The sequence below is a fragment of the Ciconia boyciana genome, chromosome 4, assembly GCF_034638445.1.
Source record: "Ciconia boyciana chromosome 4, ASM3463844v1, whole genome shotgun sequence".
Classification (NCBI taxonomy): Eukaryota; Metazoa; Chordata; class Aves; order Ciconiiformes; family Ciconiidae; genus Ciconia; species Ciconia boyciana.
This window is the reverse complement of record NC_132937.1, coordinates 95,115,184-95,135,213: the sequence shown is the minus strand read 5'-3', so window position 1 is coordinate 95,135,213 and position 20,030 is coordinate 95,115,184. Positions and strand designations below refer to the sequence as shown.

Genomic DNA, 20,030 nt, shown 5'->3' with positions numbered 1-20,030 from the left:
TCAGAGGCTCTGTCAGCCTGAAGATTACGCATGGAAGCATCAACAGGCTGCTGCTGCCAGCAGTATGTGGAAGAGTCACAACTCAGGGTGACGGTAAAGCATTCTCAGGCACACCTCACTCGCATGTGCTGTATGACAGGAGGTATTGTGGAGGGTGGGAAAACACAGTTGCATCTACTGTGCAAATAGCAAGAGGAAACACCTTTAGAACAGAAAAGTGACTTTTTAACTGTTTCAGACTCTCCCTATTTTCAAGAGAGAGACTCAAGCTAGGACCCTTGGCACCACTGGCAAGCATCTGTGCCTTACTAGGTCTATCTCCACACCTTCCAAACCACAGTTATTAATGCAGCTCCTTCTTCATCCTGACACTATTGCTGTGCTCTCAACAAACTGTTGCTCCCTCTTCCTCTTTGATGCCAGTTTTAGCATCATTATATCCTAAGATAGGGGTTTAAACTTGACTGCATCATGGACGCGGGTGCCAGTAGTTTCACTATCGTCTAGAGGCACTACCTTATCTCTGCCTGGAGCCCAGCATGGACTTCTACTTGCGTGGTCTTCGCAGCACAACACACCAGTAACGTGCTCATGCTTTGCCAGAGAAGACAGAACACAAGGACACTGCCTCCAAATAAGCCAGTAGCAGGAGGGATGGGCTTGATGCGGCTGAAGAACTGGGTACCCACCACCTCTAGTAATTCAGCAGGAACTAGGACTGTCCAGCTAATTCAGCAGATTTAGGGCTGATGTAGAGGAGGAGGAGGAGGCTTGGATGATAGAAAATTGAGTGGCCAAGAGTGGCCATAGATCTGTCTTATATGTGAGGTCCAACTTGTCTCATTCCTTGTCAAGTAGATTTCATCATTCATCATCAAGTAGACTTCTGAAAAATCAGAAATCTCATTTTCATGGAAAAATTTAGTAACATGATAAACTTCTTACTTTGGATAAAAATAACGATGTCTAACTCTAAGCAAAATACCTGAAATTAAATGCCCAGATTAGTGAATGAGCCAGATTAGTGAATGAGCCAGGTGAGGATTTTTATAGATAGAGTCAAGGGTTTTCTTTGTAAAATTCTTTGATTGCAAATGGAATTCTTCTGTGAGCTTCTGTCATAAACCACTTCTTGTGATAGTCTCGAAAAATTACATATGTGTTGCAGACTTCTCTGTGGATTTTTATATTTCAGATACTGTACTAATGGAATAACTAACCTATTTTATTTTTATTTTTTATTTACTTTGTGATTTCTTTATTGTAAAAACCAGCCTAAACCGTGGCGAGTTTTAATTTTTTTAGTATAATCATCTATTTTTACACTGTTGAGAGTAGCTTGGGTAGAGCAAAGAATGATGACAGTAAGTTTCATTCAAGTACACCATTTTAATTAATAATTGTAAAGAGATACCATAAAGTCAGTATTTTAGCTACAAAAGCAAATACAGTTTTCCATTTTTAAGGAGGTAAGATACTGTACAAAAAGATTAGACCATTTAAATTTTCCTATTTCATCTTTTTATGAAAAGCAGGGAAAGCAAATTGCAAATATTTAAAATGTCAAACTAATGGTAGTATAAATGATAATCAACTTGTAATGCATGCAAAAAGAAGCAATGTTTTGCTGTGGGACTATGAAAAAAGAACTGAATAATTTATCAGGATAGAATAAATAAGAATATTTCAATGCAGCAGTTGCAGGTTTATTTATTGATCTATGTGGTATAAGTTCTCAAAACGTTCATTGGATAGCACAAGCTGGAAAATGTGATATACCTAAACCACTGAAAATGCTTTATTTCTGGTTTTGGGACTTCATTGCCCATCAGGGAATAAAATCCCAAACAAACAAACAAACATGAAAACAGAAAAAAACCCAGTACATGACATAATGAAAGACAGAAATTGAAGTTTCTGTAACACCTAAGACTGGACTATTGCAGAATGCCTGTAACTACAATATTCTTACAATTATTAAGTGGTACTTCAGATGCCAGTAAAACTGACCTACTATTATGGCCACTCAAACTTTGCATCGTTCTGTCCTCCTTCCCACTCAGAAATACGGAGGAGAGATGGTTTTGCACAAGTGTCTGTAAACTGCACAGTATAACCAAGTCTCAAATAATTAGGCCAATTAAAATCAACACATTGAATACCTCCCTGAAACATCATGGTCCACAATCAAAAAATGGTCAACATTAGTAAATTAATTTGAGTAACTAGCCTGAAGAAAAGAGCTCATTCCCTTCCAGTTGAGACCTTTTCTCCGGAAACCACGAGAACCAAGATCGAATAGGTCAGTCTGGATCACTTGTTGTGTAATCACCTCCACAAGACCTTGCTTTTCTTCCTCCTTCGTCATCACAAGTGATTCCTCCAATATCCATCCTCCAATATCCATCTGAGCACTGCTCAGATCTTTTGGCCACCCTCAGGGCAGCTCTCCAGAATGGGACTTCAGTCCTCAACCAGAACGCTTTCTGAGGATGCTGTAGAAGCTTTCCAGTCTCATGTGTTGGCTTCATCCGGCTCCTTTCTATGTATCTTCTTCATCAACAGAGTTGTACAAAACCCACTCCTCCTAAAAAGTGGTCACTTTGGAGCCATATCCATTTCACAGGAATCAGCAGCACCTCTGGAAGTAATGCATTTCATTACACGTGTGAGGTAAACTTATGGTCATTCATTGGTGTGTAGCTCAGTAAGAAAAGAATTGCCCTGTACCCATTTTACCAGTCCTGGAGAGTTGTGTGCTGACCTCTGACGTTCACTGAGGAACAAAGCTGGGTTCCTCTGCTATCAGTGCTAAGTCAAATTCAAAAGTAGGGAAAAATTATTAAAAAACCACAAAAAAACAAAAACCAAAACACTATTGAGACAATTATGAAAATGTTATCTTTAGGTATATTTCTTATAAAGCCTTGTTAGGAGGTTTAATGGCTAACATAAATCTTAACAGATATAATTGTAATCCTTTTGTCCCCCTGTTTTGGAATAATGATTATTTCCTTCTCTCTCATTTTTTTAAACTGTTAAGTATATTTTATCATTTTTCTTTTTTAAAGTGATTTTCAAAGTGTGGGAAACAGCATGAACTCAGCAGGGGCAACTCCCTGTATCCCTGTAGGAGCACTGCGTCCTGAGAAGTTGTTCCTTCCTCTCTTACAAAGCATCCTTTTGTATGCTTGGGGGCATACGACCCTGGGGGCTCTGGCAGAGGCCGCAGTTGAGGAGGACATCTAAGACTCATTGAGTGCATTAAGGCACCCTGACATGCATGAATGCCTGGTATAGTTTAGTTTAAATAATACGAGTAGGAGTGAGGGAACCTAGGACAGGAGGCTTCTGAAAACTGGTTGCGTATCAGAGGAGTTGCTGCTTAGCTCTTTTTCTGAGAACTCAAAACTTAACAGTATTTTGCCTGCCTGACTTCATACTGTTTAGATGTGTTTTCCCAGTGATTTATTATAGTCTGTTCAAATGGTTTATTCTGTAGCATTGGCTCCATTGGACATATTGCAGTGCATATTACCTGGCCGGTAAAGATGGACACAGCTAAGGTAGCATAGTGGCAATCAGGAATTAGTATGCAAGGAGGGATGATATTGTAATAAGGTTCATCATTATTAGTGCCCCTTTAATGGGCTACTCCTTCTTAGTCAGAGACTGCAGTGCAGGCTATTTTGGACATTTTAAGATGCTCAGGCTTTTAACGTCATTGATTTTCTCCATCAGCGATGCTACTGTTGTCATTCTTCATCTAGAAAACCTGTACATATGGAAGTAAGATCCAACATATTTCACTCAAACTGTGTCTGCAGCTATTCATGATTTTACTTGACATTGTTACCCTATGCTCAGTTTAAATAGGTCATTTTTCTGCTTTAAAAAAAAAAAGCTGAAAACCTTCTCTTCTGATTTCCTGTGGAAATGTTGATAATCTGAAAGTAATTAGTGGGCATTCACAGAAGCTGTGCAAAAGAAAGGAAGGGTAACAAAATTATTTTTTTCTTTAGGAGTTGTTTCTGTGCATTCACACCACTTGCTTATTTCCCCCTCTGTCTGGGAGGCCAAGAGAGTTCAACAGACCTGAGAGAAGTACCTGAGACCTTCTAGGGAGTCACATGATTTTGCATCCATCTAAGCAGCATCATACTCCAGTCTCATGAACTTCAGGCAGTGCCTAAAGAATGGCAGCAGCTAGTAGAGAACCGTCTTTATTTGCTACGTCTTTATAGGCTGGTTTGGTTGGTTTGTGGTAGCCTCTCACAAGAAGGTATTATGATTCAAAAGTGTTTGCTATGTCCAGCTCACCTGACTGGATTGCAATGGTCTGCCAGTTGCAATTACATAATATTTTAACACTAATTCTGCAGACCAGATCCTTGCATAAATAAGACCCTTATTACAGGGTTTTCTAGTGCATTAAAGTCTTGCACTCAGTTCTGAAGCCAGCACTTTCTGCAGTCTTTGTATTCTAATGATATGTTCTAGACTTCTGTTTGGAAAGAACATACAGCTTAGATGCTAAATATGCTGCTGCTAGTTGTTCAGAAATTTGATTCTAAAGCACAGCTTAAGCCATTGAAAAATCTGTGGTAATTAACTGAATATTTCCTTTCTGCTTGGTTTAAAAAGGTCAGCTCTTCTTTGTGCCAGTTTTCAAATCTTTCCAGCATTATTCTTTAATTTCCTAGATAGTGTGCCAAACACCTGGAAATACAATTTCCAGATCTCCATCTTTTGGATATCAAGTGTGAGCATACAATAGAGTGATAAGTTAATAAACATAAGCCATTCATATTCTGTAGGGCAGATATTGGCAGGTCATTAGTAAGCTGCAAGTGGCTCTCAGTGCATTGTGTGTGCATGAGTACTTTCACAGAAGATTGTGAGCCTTTATAGGTGATTCAGCCTTATGCCCTACAGAAACATATTGCAGGAAGGAAGACTGCTAGAAATTAAAAGTAATTGAGGTTCCAATACATGACAACAATAACAGTTTGGCTTCCCTTTTTGTGACGATCTCCTGCTTGTAAATTGCCAGAAGCAATATTCTTTACTTGCTTATTCCAGCTGAAGGATTTGCAAAGGTAACTAATTTCATCCTCTGATTCACTTCTTAGAAATCCCTTTTTTCTTTTGCCTTCCAAAAAGGTAACCTGAATTCTTCTGATTTGTCATGGTGGTTATTTTGGGGATTGGTAAAATCATAAGCATTACCAGCAGAATCGTGAGCATTCCTTCTTGTACTGTTTGTAACAGAATCCTGTTTTGAAGCTTGATGTAGTTCTGAAATAATATTACAGTCTGCTGAAATTATCTTTAAAGTGCTTGGAAATCACTGATAAAATGCATAAATTACCTTCTTTATGCTGTATGTATATCCTGTGCATGTGTGAGGATGTTTATACACATAATACAAGAAAAAGTGTGCAAATTATATATAGACACACTCAGATGCAATATTTTTTAAACTCTAGTCAAGATTTATATAATTGACACATACTTGTATATCCATGCATTCTCTAGCATCCTTCCCCTCAACATATATTTGTTATTTTAACAAATCATTATACTTGTATAAACAAAGACTAAACACTATACAATTTTAATTTACCTTCAGATGAAACAATGACATTATGACATATCCAGATAATTACTTTCTGCATTTTGGTCAGGTTTTGGGGGTTTTTTTGGTTTGGGGTTTTTTGGGGGTTTAATGCCTACCATGCAATTACAAAGGTTTATTCTCCCTTTGTTCTTTTCAGAGTGCTGCAGCAGCTCCCAGTCCAGTGCTAGGAAACATTCCCCCAGGAGATGGCATGCCAGTAGGTCCTGTACCACCGGGTTTTTTTCAGGTATTCAGAAAAATTATGATTACAGGAATTTTAGGATAGAAAATCCTCCATAATACTGTTTACAAGTCTGTAGAAAAGGTCCTGTTCTAAACTATGTCTCACTATATGGTGCAATACTTGAGAGTTTATTTTTTAAAAAAAGTGAATAGGTGGAAAGGAAGAGATCTCTCTGATAAGGATTTCATTTATGAAATAGTACAGCACAACTAATTTCAAAATTTCAAGAATCAGAAATGGTGCCAGTTTATGAGTGGAGACTGAAAATTCTTGAATATAATTTTAAAAGAATTTCAATAATACATTGAATGATAAATTATAAATTATAATATTTCATATAATATAATATTATATTTTCATAATTTTCAATGATACATTGCATTGAAACCTTAAAGTAAGAACGTTGTTGGTCATGCTTAGCTCTGTGGTAAAGCCACAGGCCAGATTTTTAAGATGTTCACGTTTCAGTGGGAGTTAGTCCTAGGCTATTCTTAATTAAGAATATCCCACTGAGCATCTCCTTGCACACTGAAGATCTCAACCCTAATGCCTAAGAAAACAAGCCAAGGACTTAGACTGTGTGTTGCTTCTATTAAGTTTTGTCTTAAATGAAACTAAATACCCAGTTAGCACTTTGGACATTAACAGTACAGAATACTATGATGGAAAAAATACAGCTTTTAGTGCAAGGCCAACCTAACAGTTGTAATCTGAGATTGGACTGCTCCTATGAGTGAGCTTGCAACTCCTCTTCACCAAAGCTCAGTTGTTTTTCTCCACACTGGCAAACTGTGGCTATGCAGCAGCAGCAAAAAGTATCAGCATCTCTAGCATTGAAACAGCTCTTTAGGAAGAACAGAGATTTCCACTTCGTGTACTTGATCTCATGCTGTGAAAGAAACAACCCAGATTTCCAGGATTGTTATGTGGGGAGAACATCGTGATAGGATGTTCTGTAAAAACCAAGTGCTGAAATCCAGGTAGAGACCAGTGTCTTTTTCCTTCTTCCTTGAGATACATAGACGAAAGAAGCATATTTCATCTGGGAAAAAAGAAGAAATGGTTTGGTTTTTTTTTTAATCCAAATGGTGCTTGTACAAAAGTGGCAGGATATCAGCAGTCTTTATTTACGCTGCATATATGTGACGGTGTTATTTGTATGGTCTTCCTTTTCCCACAGTCACAGAGGGGGAAAACTGCTGTCTGCAGTATTGATAGCTACATAAAGAAACCCTGAACCTGGCATGAGCATGTTTCCTTCATCAACTCAAAAACTGAGCCATGATTTTTAATACATGAATGAAAAGATATTTGCAAGTGAAGTAGAAAATATCTAACTGTTGCCAGTCACAAAATCCTCAGGAGTTGGCAGAACTGATTAATTATTTTATTTCTGCTTTTACTGTTTTGAACAGCTGGTTAGGTAGACTTTTTTAAACATAATTTTATCTTCATTTTTATATTGTATAAATATTTCACTTTTTCTTATTTTAGCCACCCACTCCAGTTGTAACGTCAAAGGAATTGAAGTTTAAAGTTTTTTTCTTTTATTGTCTTAGAGGACAATTAAGAGGGGGAAGGGGCACAGATAGGACAAGTATGTGAAGTATAGAGGAGAGAGTAACTATTTTAAAGGTTTTGCAGGAGGAGGGTGTGGGAGTTTTGTTTTTAGAAGCGTGAACAGACTTCTAGCCACTCTAGATCTTTAAAGATGTAAGAAAGACAAGATGATAGAAAGTTAAGTATGGGTAAACTTTCCTTGTCTGTCAGTATCTGACTTCAGTCTTACTTGAAGCCCCACCAACAGCCTGTTCTTTTTGCAAGGCCTGGGATTGAAAATAAACAGAGGAAAATCCATTCTCTGTGTAACACAGTTTGTGACATTAATCAGAGCTATCATCAACTCAACAGCATGGCCAATGAGTCTTCTGCAAGGCAGGTCCAAGAGCTGGTCTGCACAGTCTGATCTGGACCTCTCCAGACATCACCCTTCACCCTCTCCTTGAAACTGCTGGGTCTGTGCCATCGTGTCTCTCTGTAACATGCAATACTCAAGATTAGTCCCTTACAGTTTTAGTTGATAGAGATCTACTTTCCTCAGTTGAATGGCCTTGTCAACAGAACAGACATTTTTCAAGAGATAATTAGTTTTTGCTGTAGAATCTGCTTAGATTAAGAATCTGCTTAAGAATATATGTAAAGAAATAACATGCTAGTTAGCAAATCCAACTGCAAGTTCGATAGTGGATGCATTGATATGGTTGGGAGCAATCCCAGCAAGCAGAGCTAAGCCAAAATCCAGTCAGTTACATAACAGTGTGCTGAAACTGTAAGGTGTGTATAAAGCAAATATGTACAGACAGTCCATGACAAGGTGTTGTGGTGTTGGAGTGAGTGTTGTCAAGAAGCAGTTAGTATCTGGTTGTAATACCTTCAGACGGAGCTGAATCTTACCAGTGTCAATTTACCTGAGGACAAGGAAATACACTGGCAAACATAGCTATGTATGTGAACCTTGAAAACTGAGGAACATCATCTGCTGCCATAAAACCCAGGTGAAATGACAAGCAAGAAAGAGAAACTCATGATCAAAACTTCCTACTTCCTTCATAGGTGCTCTCTTTCTAGTACACCTTTAACTAGACAATCAGTTTCTGTATACTCTTCTGCAATTTCTCTAATCCCAAGTGATCACACCATCCAGAGGTACCTGGACAAGCTGGAGAAGTGGGCCTCTGTGAACCTCATGAGGTTCAACAAGGTCAAGTGCAGGGTCCTGCACCTGGGTCGGGGCAACCCCCGGTATCAATACAGGCTGGGGGATGAAGGGATTGAGGGCAGCCCTGCAGAGAAGGACTTGGGGGTACTGGTGGATGAAAAGCTGGACATGAGCCGGCAATGTGTGCTCGCAGCCCAGAAAGCCAATCGTATCCTGGGCTGCATCAAAAGAAGGGTGGCCAGCAGGTTGAGGGAGGTGATTCTGCCCCTCTGCTCTGCTCTGCGAGACCCCCCCTGCAGGACTGCACACAGCTCTGGGGTCCCCAGCACAGGAAAGACATGGACCTGTTGGAGCGGGTCCAGAGGAGGGCTGGAGGAGAGAGAAAATGGTCAGAGAGATGGAACACCTCTGCTATGAAGAAAGGCTGAGAGAGTTGGGGTTGTTCAGCCTGGAGAAGAGAAGGCTCCAGGGAGACCTTGCTGCAGCCTTTCAATACTTAAAAGGGGGCTTATGAGAAAGATGGAGACAAACTTTTTGCGATAGGAGAAGGGGTAATGGTTTTAAACTGAAAGAGAGTAGATTCAGACGTAGATATAAGGAAGAATTTTTTTATGATGAGGGTGGCGAAACCCTGGAACAGGTTGCCCAGAGGGGTGGTAGATGCCCCATCCCTGGAAACGTTCAAGGTCAGGCTGGACGGGGCTCTAAGCAACCTGATCTAGTTGAAGGTGTCCCTGCCCACGGCAGGACGGTTGGACTAGATGACCTTTAAAGGTCCCTTCCAACCCAAACTACTCTGTGATTCTATAAACCATATCACAGAAAATGTGTTTATCTGCATTGATCTGAATACTGACAAACTTCATCCTTTCTGTGAACTGCCAGTCTTCTTTCACTGAGAGTTTGGAATTCAGACCTGCAACTTACTCGTAGATTATGAAAGTGAACGGTTTTGGTTTTTAAGAGTCAGAAGATTATAGAAACAGTGGGAGAATGGTGCTTATAGCTATATTTAGTCACTAAGACTTTGCACTACAAAAACATTGTAACATTTCAACTTTTTGCAATCTAAAATTTGTCTAGAAGGTCATCCTGGAATTATAAGGATGCCTTTTGTTGCTTTCATGAAATGTTTGGATTGGCCTAAGCTAAAGCTGTTGACAGCCACTACCTTCCAGCTCTGCTTGGCTAACTCAGAATTGCTAGACGACTTAAAGTCATTTCATTTCTCATCAGTACTGCCTCTTGGTTTTACACTGCAGCTCTATTTCAGTGTGCAGCACTATCCACTAACTGGGATGTAGGTGAAATGGATGCTCTTGCTGCTGCAATTGCTTCTTACCAGACAGGTCAGGGGAAGGTGACAACCTAGGTGGGGACTGTGCTGGGAACCAAGAAACATTACCTGGGTTCCAGTTTTATTGGCACTGCTGACCACTACCATTATTTCTGTGGCTTTTATTTTTTATAAAAGGAAATAAATTTACTTAATTTTTTAATAAAAGAAAATAATGCAGCACACTAGTATAGCACATGGAGGTAGATAAATATGGGAGACGTATGCTTTCTCAGGCAGTATCTGGTAAAACGCTGCTCTTTGTAAAATGGGGTTTTCATGTATATGTAGGACACCAGCACTGATGTTAATTAGCAGTCGCTGGCATTTTATGCCTGGTCCACAGAGGTGGAGTTCTGAAGCCAGCGGTTGAATTGTATCTCTCTGTACTTGTATTTTTATACTTCAATTCAGGTGATGGACGATGATCACTACAGTGCTGATGGTCCAAAATGCAATGCCTTACAATGATACAGTAAAAGGAAGGTGGTAGAGTTGTGCACAACTATTATCACCAACCAAATAACTATTTTAAGAAGAGAATTGTTTACAGTGTCAAAAATTAGATTTGCGAAGTCAAGAAAACAGGTTTATGAGGAGTTAGGATGTGTCTCAATTTCATCTACTGGTGTGTATGTATTTTAATGTAACTTTAAATTTCATAGCTATATATTTTTTTGTCCTCATCTTCTTTCAGAACGTAGAATAGGTGATGCTCTCAAAATAAATTGGGGTTGTACGGTAACTGAATCTGCTCTTGGTTCTTCAGCAGCAAAACTGAATGTGTGTGCAGCAACAGGAGGGAAGACAATAGTTCTGTCATACAAGACTCTTAAACTTCAAACAGGAGAAGAACCCAAACAAGTTTTAGAGTTGATTTTGTCTCAGGCTGAAATAATGGGTCAAGTGAAGTTCAATGAGGGTGATGTCTGGTGGGTCATTGCTTCTGGTAAGTTGCTTTCTTTAATATGGAGCTTCAGAGAAGGATAATGGTTGGGAATCAGAGCATGAGCCTGGATGCTAAAAAGTGATGTGCAGTTCATCCCTAAGTTACCCATGTTTTTCCTGGGTCACCCAAGATAAGTCATTTCAATTATCTTTCTTCATGTTTCTCTACCTATTAAAATGGAATGTCATAAGTGGCGATCCTCTTAAAAGATTGTGAATTACTTGGGCAACAGAAGTCGTAAAACTCTATCAGATTGCACAAGGGTAAGATGACTGTATACATTTCTGAAATGCTTATAACTCCAGTCTGAGTCTTGAAATACAGCATCAGTTTGCCAGTTTTCCTCTCTAGACCACGTCCTGTACATGTAGGTAAGGTGTGAGGAAGGCGCTTAGCTACTGTTAATAAAATAAAGTCATTTAGGACATTTTCTGTGCCATTTTTTAGCATCAAAGTTATTCTGTTGATACTTTTTTCACAGGGCCATCCACAGAGATCAACATGACCTAGTCTTTGTCCCTCTTTTTGGAGTCCTATCTGATACTGAAATAGTAGGGCAACTGGAGGACTGAATAAGGTTATAATACTTATTTACCTTCAGGTCTAGACGTTAGAGGATGCATATAATGTCAGCAGCCAAAGCTTCACACAAGGTTCTAATAAACTAATTTACAGTGAGTTAAATTCATCCACTTGTGATCAAAGAGGATTAGGTCATAGAATTCAGCGACTCTCAGATTTTCATATCCAATCTTATTTCCAGTTTCTGGCCTGAGGACAACCAGCATTTTTCAGCAGGGTTGGTTCTGTGTAGTACAGAAGTATTACTTGCAAAAGCCCTTTTAGATACAGGCAGAGCAAGGTCTTCAAAGTGTTCAGTACTAGCCTCACTCCCTTCTTCTTGAGGACAATGAGATCAGAAAAAAATCATGTTTTACACTTGCACATCATGATACAGTATGCATTTAGAAAATAACAACATGAACATTTGGAAATACTGTAATGGAAATTTTGAAGCCCGGATACACTTCTGTTCCACAGCACACACCACTGTTCCCATGTGAAGCGTGAGGGTTGTGTTCAGGTGCAAACCACTGCTCTTCAGGTAGTGAAGTGCTGCCCCATTTCCATCTATCTCTTCACTGATCTTTAAATTGGCCAAAAAATTTGAGATACATTACATTTGTATTTTTGCAGACTATTTATTTGATCTTTGTGGGCAGTATCAGCTTCAGTAAGCAAATAAACAGAGGCCAGAGGCAAGTTTTGGAGCTTGTGTTCACTGAAGTATTTTGAATTTTTGAACAGAATGAAAAGTATTTATTTCACAGGATTTTTTTTGCCTTTTAGCTACTTTTCCGGTTTTAACACACCTAAATGCAGAGTTAGAATCATAGAGTCATAGAATAGTTTGGGTTGGAAGGGACCTTTAAAGGTTATCTAGTCCAGCCCCCCTGCAGGGAGCAGGGACATCTTCAACTAGACCAGGTTGCTCTAGAACTGTAGAAGTTCTAGGTTCTAATCCCATGGAATTCATCATGTTTCTCCAAGTTAGTTACAACTAACACTGCTGAATATCTGACCTTGGTTGCTTACTTCTGCACTGCAATTACGAGAAACAGTTAAATGCATATTTAATTAAACCCCAGTTAGCTTCACCTCTTTTATTACAAGGTTGACCAAAAGTTTGCCATGTCTGCATCTGTATAAGGAACCTGCCTGTTTTTTAAAGGCACTCAGGCAGGTAACAACATTGGGTTTGTACTTAACTTACCTGAGAGACACTGCTGAATAGTTAACTCATCAAGTGCCAACTGAGATGAGAGGAAGCAGGTTGTTGATAATTGACAGTTCACTTGTTTAATTTGGTAATTTTTTTAAAAGTGAAATTCTACCACTGACTATACCTTTTCACATATAAGTAAAGCACTTTTTCTTTTAAATGCATTACCTTTTTTTCAGCAAATTTGTTAAAATTTGTTCTAGTTGAGCTTAACCACTAAACCTTATTTCCATAGTGCATGTATATTCTAAAGAAATTGTCAAGTAGTTTGCTTCATTCATCAATTTGTGATCATCAGATATACTTGGGATGGCATGGGAAAAATGTGTCAACACCATGTTTGAAATACAAATGTTACATATTCCTCTTATATAAAGGGGAAAAAAATACCAAACCCAACCCACCAAAGTAATGTAAGGCTGTCATGCCATCTAGTGGCAATTGTTCATTCTCATTTTAGCTCAATCCATATTATTCTGAAGTATTTATTTAGCCTTGTTGTGCCTTAGTAGAGCTGTCCTAATTCTTTAGGAGAGCATCATTACAGTAAGACACATGAGCAGAATGAACTTTTCCATTTCTCTTCCTGCCTAGCATTACTATTTGCCATTTAAAAAAGGAATTTAAGTAGCATTTAGATGGTGAAAATAAGCAAAGTATGCTAGAAAATAATGCTAGAAAATAAGCTAAGTCAGTGAATTAAAAATCAATAACAACACACACCTCTTGCATTTTGAAACAGAAATAGTGAACTATTTATATATAAAAAGGAAATGGATTTGTAAGCTTCTGTGTAAGGCTGTAAAATATCTTTATGATGTACTATTTAAATTTATACTTATATTTACAATATTTATAGTAAAGTCATGGTATGATACGTTTTAAAAAAATAGAGCTTGTATTATGGATTCAATAAAGTGCAGCATTTGATTAAAACAGTTAAATTTTTGCTGTATACCCCCAAGAAAATTAGTAAGCAAAATTATAATTGAGCTGTTTTCCAAGGGGAAGTATAGAATATCTGCTCCTTTTCAGAAGTCATTGGTAGAAGTCTCCCAAACAAATAGGGATGGCACCTTTACATCTCCTCTGATTCCACAACAGCTGGGGTTAAACCATCCCATTTGTGGTTTCACTCAGTTCTTGCACTCACTTTAATCTAGCTCACATGTATTAGTCTCCCGGAAACTATTGCATTGGCCGGGATCTGCTGGGTACGTGATCCTCTGCCTCAGCCCCTTCACATTTGCAGAACATCCTCCCAGATTGCTCATTTGAACAAGCATCCAGCAGTAAGGAAGATGAGGAGGGAGAAATCCTCCAGCATCCCTTTAAAGCCATTTTGGAGTGGCTGTGTTGCTTCTGTGAATTGTCCACCGAGGGGTCGTTGTTTGCACAAGGAATGAGGATTCTGAATTCCAGCTGCTAAATTACATGACTAAAGCTAGAAGATGCAGGCGTCCCTCAGACTGGTCTTTGCAGGACCATATCGTGTGTCTATATCGATTTAAAAACTTTTTGTTTCTTTTTAAACCCCTTTGAACTGCTTGAACTATTGTCTTCCCCTAACACTCACATAGTTTCCTGGTTTTCCAGGGCATTAGCGTTTTTTATCCCCCATATTCAAACAGGCGTACTTCATTAACAGTGGTAGCATCCTGCTTCATCACTTACCTTTCACTTCTGATCCTCATCTTTTCCCCACTTTTGCAGCATTGCCTGTACTTTTTCTTTTAAACTAAAATGTACAAATCACTAAAAATGAACTGGAGCATGACTGCAAAATTAGCTGGATTTGCTACATGTTCACACCCACCCTAAATTCCACTGGAGCAAATGAGATAATTGCAGGTAAAGCAGTAAAAAGTTAAAGAATTGGGCCCTGAGCAGAGCAGATACAGTGAAGTCCCAGAAGCTTGAAAAGCATCATGGATTGTTAAAACATTACTGTGAGCAAATGAAATGTCACCAAAGCTACAAATACAGCTTGTCAGTAAAGCTAGCAGCTTTGGTAGGCCTTGAAAAGCTTTGAAAATAGATTTTAAAGGCGATTTTTTCCCCTGGGTTTATATAATGAATGTTAGTAAGAAGAATTTTATTGTATTTTTGGAATCTCCGTTGTTTGTAAACGCATCTGCCCCAGTATAGCAGACTGAAACCCACTGGGGATACTCAAGTGCATAAAATTATGCATATGTCTAATTCTTTGCAGAACTGGGATCTGTGCGTTTTTGTCCTTGCCAGTATCATGCTGTATTTTAAAATATTTTAATTTTAAGAATTATTTTCACTTTTTGGACTATGTGAGAGGGGATTAGGATCTAGAAAGATCTGTAAGTAGTTTGTGTTTGTTCCTTTCTTTTTTGTTCGTTTTCTCTAAATACCAGAAGTAAAGTCAACTTTAAAAAGATAAAGGTGTCCGACATCTGCTGGCTTTGATAATTCTATCCTGCAGTTGTGGTAATGGTTTTACTGCTCGTAACTGTTAGAACAAATTAAAACTGCTCAGCTTGAGTAGCTAAATAAGGTCTGAGCCCACGCTTCCCCTGCCTCCCCTTCCACATGTACCTCTCAAGCAGCCACACGGTCACTGCTGCTTGTGGAGTGGTGCAAGGGGAAGAGGTGGAATTGGGCACAAGTCCTTTACCTAGGAGATCTGTTCTGAATGTTATAACCTTATCCTGAAAATTCAAGTTCTCTGTTTGTGAGATAAACCTCAGAAACTTAAGGGTACTGACCATACACCAAAATTGGCATTATAGTTGCTGCTGAAGTGGTACTAAAGTGTAGGGGAAGGGTTGTCATTTATATATGATGCTTCCTTCTGCTGAGGTTAATTCAGTTCCTGTCATAGTCTGATTTTTATTCTTTACATGAGCCACAAGCGCTTGCATTTGAAACCAAAATCCTTGGATGAAGATAATGCGTGTAGCTTTGAAATAATATATTTATTAAGTATAACAGCAGGAATAATAAACTCCAGCTTGTCGTTGTCAGAGTTGTTCCAAAAAATCAGTTATAATCGGGGTGACTAGAAAGTTTACTAAATTTAAGGAAATGCTTTCTCAAGATTAGCAAGCTGTGTGTATGATGTCTGAACTGTAAAAGCACAGTTTATTTTTTTTAAAAGGGTAATACTTCTTGACCTTTTTGTTTTAGCTTGTCAGGTTTGAAATACTCTCTTTTCTGTAGTATTTGCATTTAATAAAAATGAAAGTCAAAACTGTTAACCTGGTTTAAAATGCATGTAGAAAAAAGCCCTTTTAAAATTAACATTTCTTTCAAAATTTCCGTTAAATATCATATATAGAACTTCTCTCCCACTTGCTAAGTCTTCGTGAGCGTGAGATAATATTTCCCACAAAGTGAGACAGATGTAGTAACAGTACAATTCCTAAAGATCATCTATCATCAAAACAAGTGTTACTGTTACTTAGTTTCTCAAATTTCTGGAGAAGTAGCCAGGCAAGCGGGCAGATCCTGCTTTTAGTATCAGAGAAATGTTTAGCTAGGGACAAAAGATTTTTAGGTTTTTTGGTGTGTGTTTGTTTGTTTGTTTTTAAAGAGGTTTTGTTTCTTCATTTTTCTGTGCAGAGTGTGCAAGGTACATATTGTAGTATTCTTTCAGATGGTGGAATGAGTCCTGTATTTCTTGGCCAGGGATAAAGCGTTAATTTTGTTTGAAATGCTAGTATTGTTGTAACTTTTGGAATTTTAGATGTGGAAAGACAGAGAGAGGTCTGTGGAAGGCTTTTCGATTTTTTACAAAAATTTGTAATTTTGCTCTATACTCTAAATTAAATCAAACCTCTTACTGTTGGTTTTTATAGGTTGCCACGCCGTGTCAGGCTGCTCTTAGAAAACCATAAATACAGAAATTATTTTTTCAGGGATCTTCGTCTGGAGCACAGAGAAGAATTTGCTCATGGAAATAGGTTTGGTCATGAGGAAAGGCCAGCTTAGAGAGAAATCCTGTCTTGGTGCTGAGAATCTAACACGATTTTATGTGAAATAGCGTAGATGAAAACAGCTAGTTTGATTTATACTGGTAGATTACAAGATGTATAGTGTGTAGCCCAAATTTCATCTCTGAAATACTTTAGCAAAATATACAACAAAGACCTCTTAACACTGTGGTAGCCATTTGGGAGGTGAAGGAGGACAAGAAGGGTTGTATAATTAACAGTAAAATGCAGTTGAATAAGAAAATATTTTGTTAAGAATTCATGATAGCCTGTCCAAGCTTTGCAGACGTTAAGTTACATGTTTTGGCAGGCTGTGCCAGCACAAAAGTGTCATTTTGAGAGCTAATGTAGTTTAGTCCTGGTTAGAATTAAAATGTGTTAATGAAGAGCGTCTTATACACCGTGGTGACTGTAATTGCTGATGGAGATGTCCACAAAAAAATGCAGAGGAAACTAAATAAGTGAAAGTGTATGAATTGTAAACTAACTTGGATAAATTCAGTTCATACATATTTTATCATTCACCACTGTTACTCTTCAAGAGTACAAAACCCCATTTCATTGAGAATGGAAGCACGGCACACCAGTGGTAGTTGTAAAGCACCTCTAAACCATTTAATGAAATATAGGAGTCTTAAGGAGATATATTAAAAATGTTACTTCCTAGTCATTTTTCAGTACTGCTACCATAATAAGAAAATGAAATAAAAATATCAAGCAGTCTCATTTCTTACCATTTGGACTACAAATAGTTAAGTAATGCCAATCCTTTTAATCAGGAATAGAGTTTGAAAATGTAAAAAGATGAATATTAATTGTATTTTCAGAGACAGAATATGTAACTTGGCAATTGAATTCATTTTTTAATGGAGGAGAACAAAGATTTTTTGTTTGTTTCATTTGTTATCATTTAGAACTTTAAATGAATAAATGGAGAGATTTAATCATTATGAGAATTCCCATCTGGCTTATGACCTTGATGCTGGCAGCTTGGACCCTCTTAAAATACCTGCTCTTCAAGTAGCAGCACAATTAATATAAAACAATGTGCCGTAGTGGGTACAAATTAAGTCTGTGGTTCCATTTTCAGCTTCTAGTGGTAAGTCGTGTTTAGAGTTTGTGCTGCTTATGGTGACTGAATTATACAAACCAATTAATACCATTCCAGTCCTTTTCTATACTGAGTGCTAAAACTATGTTTAAACCTTGTATTTTTTAATTTGCAGTGTACTCTTGTTATTCCCCTAAGAGATGTTCTCCAGTTAGGAGCATCCGTCTCTCAGGGTATTGAGACATACAATCTGAGGAGATTGTTCTAAATTCGATAATGCAGGTTAAAAAAAAATAGGATGCTGAAAAAAACAGTTATCACTTGTTTTTGTTTGCTTCTAAAACCATGAATTTAGACATATTTTTGGGAAGCCCTGCAGCACACTGTTTGGTGCAAGCAGAACCCATTCCTCTGCTTGCCTAAGCCTTGTAAAATGCAGTAGGAGTGTGGCATGGGCATCTTCTTCCAGGTCTGGCTGGAGCTGCTGTTACAGCCGGGTCCTCTCTCCGTCACTGCCCCCCAGTGCGGTGGTGCTGCCGCCGGCTGGGGCAGAGGAGAGGTGCCTGGCAGGCAGAGGTGTCTAGGTGAGCCCACTTGCTGGTGGCTGGTCAGGCTTGGCTGACACTGTCCTGAAGTACCCGAGATACGTAAAACATGTCCCTTTCGTGAGATTTTCTGTCTCACCTTGAGCACAGCAAGGAGGGCCGAGCTGGGCAGGGGACATCTTAAATGGCTTGAGCACTCAGTGCATCGAGCACATCCCTCCTGGGGCTTCCACGCATCTTGCTTAGCAAGTCATCGTGCTGCAAGCCGGTCAGCCTCGGAGGGTGTATTTTGGCTGGATGAGGCTGGTTGAGCTACTGCCCTGCTTTCTGCAGCAGCCTTAAATGTAGTCATTTAAACCAGATTGGTTGTGTGCTTTAAAACACACCTTCTGTCCTGCATTGACCAGACAAATGCATATTTTCCCGAGCTGGAAAAACCTTTTAGTACACCTAGCTGGGAAGATGTTAATGTGAATCTAGATGAGTGTTGTTATTTTAAGCTACCCTGACTGAGAATGGTGGGTTTTTTCATGCCACATAGACAAGATTCTCCTGTTCAAGCAATATTAATTCCATTTTATTCTACTCAGCCTGAGCTTTGTTTGCTGGCATTTTGGCTCTTGGTATTTTTACAGTTAGCAGATGTGTGCAACTCCACCATTACTCATGGCCCATAACTGCAGTAATTCTTTTTGAACTATATTTATTTGTTTTCCTGGTGTGTGTGTGTGCGTTTGTTACATGAGGTTGTGCTATCCAGTATAACAAGTCATAGGGTATCAGGTAACATGTATGTATTGAAACAGGTACGGATATTTATGGTAAATTCAATCTCATTAGGAATTCAGTCTCAATAGGAATTGATATGTAAGCAATATTCAGGATTAGTTATTTGACTGGATTACTGTAAATTTTGCAATTTATGTGGGACAAAATGTAGCTGATAAATGTAACAGCATGAGTAAAAAAAGGATAAAAATGTCAATGCACCGCCCCCACCCCACCCCCCCATTTGGAAGCAAGTAAATTATATTCTCAGCTTTTGGAAGGGAAGTAAATTTGAAGAAAAATAGTTTTATTGAAATCTATCATACTTAGTAGAACACCATCTTTTAAAATTCTTTAATTCCACCAGTATTAGGTGCAAGAAAACTAAAACACACCATATTCTAGAATTGCCCAAACAACTAAAAAAAGTCAGAACAAGAATTACACAACTGGCAGAGAAATGTGCCAGCTTCTTTGCCTTTATGTCATCAGCTTCCTGGGGGATATTTTTTGTGAAATAATTTTTCCTGAATACTGGAACCAAAGTGTGGGCAGTGAGACTACTGTGCTTCAACGTTGCTTCTTCAAAGACTTCCCTACTGAGAAACTTATTATCTGCTTGTACCCTTGTGTGCCCAGGCATTAAGAAAAATAGTATTTTACAAGATTTTTGCATTGTACATGCACACATGCACACACAAGTCACAAAATTGTATTAAATACACGGTTTATAAGATAGCTTTTACTCTCCCTGTACACAGTTGGATTCTTTCTTTAGCAGGCAGATAACAAACAGTACTAGAACATGTGGCACCATCATTCAAGTTCTTGAACTTTACTTCTTTTTAAGTATTTTTTAACAATTTGACATGATAGGATGCTATAAGTAAGAGCAGTGAGCTTATTAAATTTAACATTTCACATCTTGATTTTATTTTGTAGTCTCTCTTTAGTATTCTTTCCTTTTTTTAGTGCTTTTCTCCTTTTAGGTGGGTTTTTTTTCACTTTAAGCTGATAAATACATGTATTTTGTGGTGACTACACAAAAGG

The 20,030-nt window shown here is 38.4% G+C and overlaps 1 protein-coding gene across 3 annotated transcripts in view; it reads left to right on the top strand.

Moving 5' to 3' along the window:
• Positions 1–20,030, top strand: part of SSBP2 (single stranded DNA binding protein 2) — a 199,315-nt gene that overhangs the window by 123,363 nt on the left and 55,922 nt on the right. For 2 of the 3 annotated variants that reach the window (XM_072860679.1, XM_072860676.1), the window contains exon 5: positions 5,778–5,867. The exons of the other annotated variant lie outside the window; for it this stretch is intronic. In XM_072860679.1, coding sequence (XP_072716780.1) covers positions 5,778–5,867 — 90 coding nt within the window. The remainder of the gene's footprint in view (positions 1–5,777; positions 5,868–20,030) is intronic. 3 annotated transcript variants of the gene reach the window in all.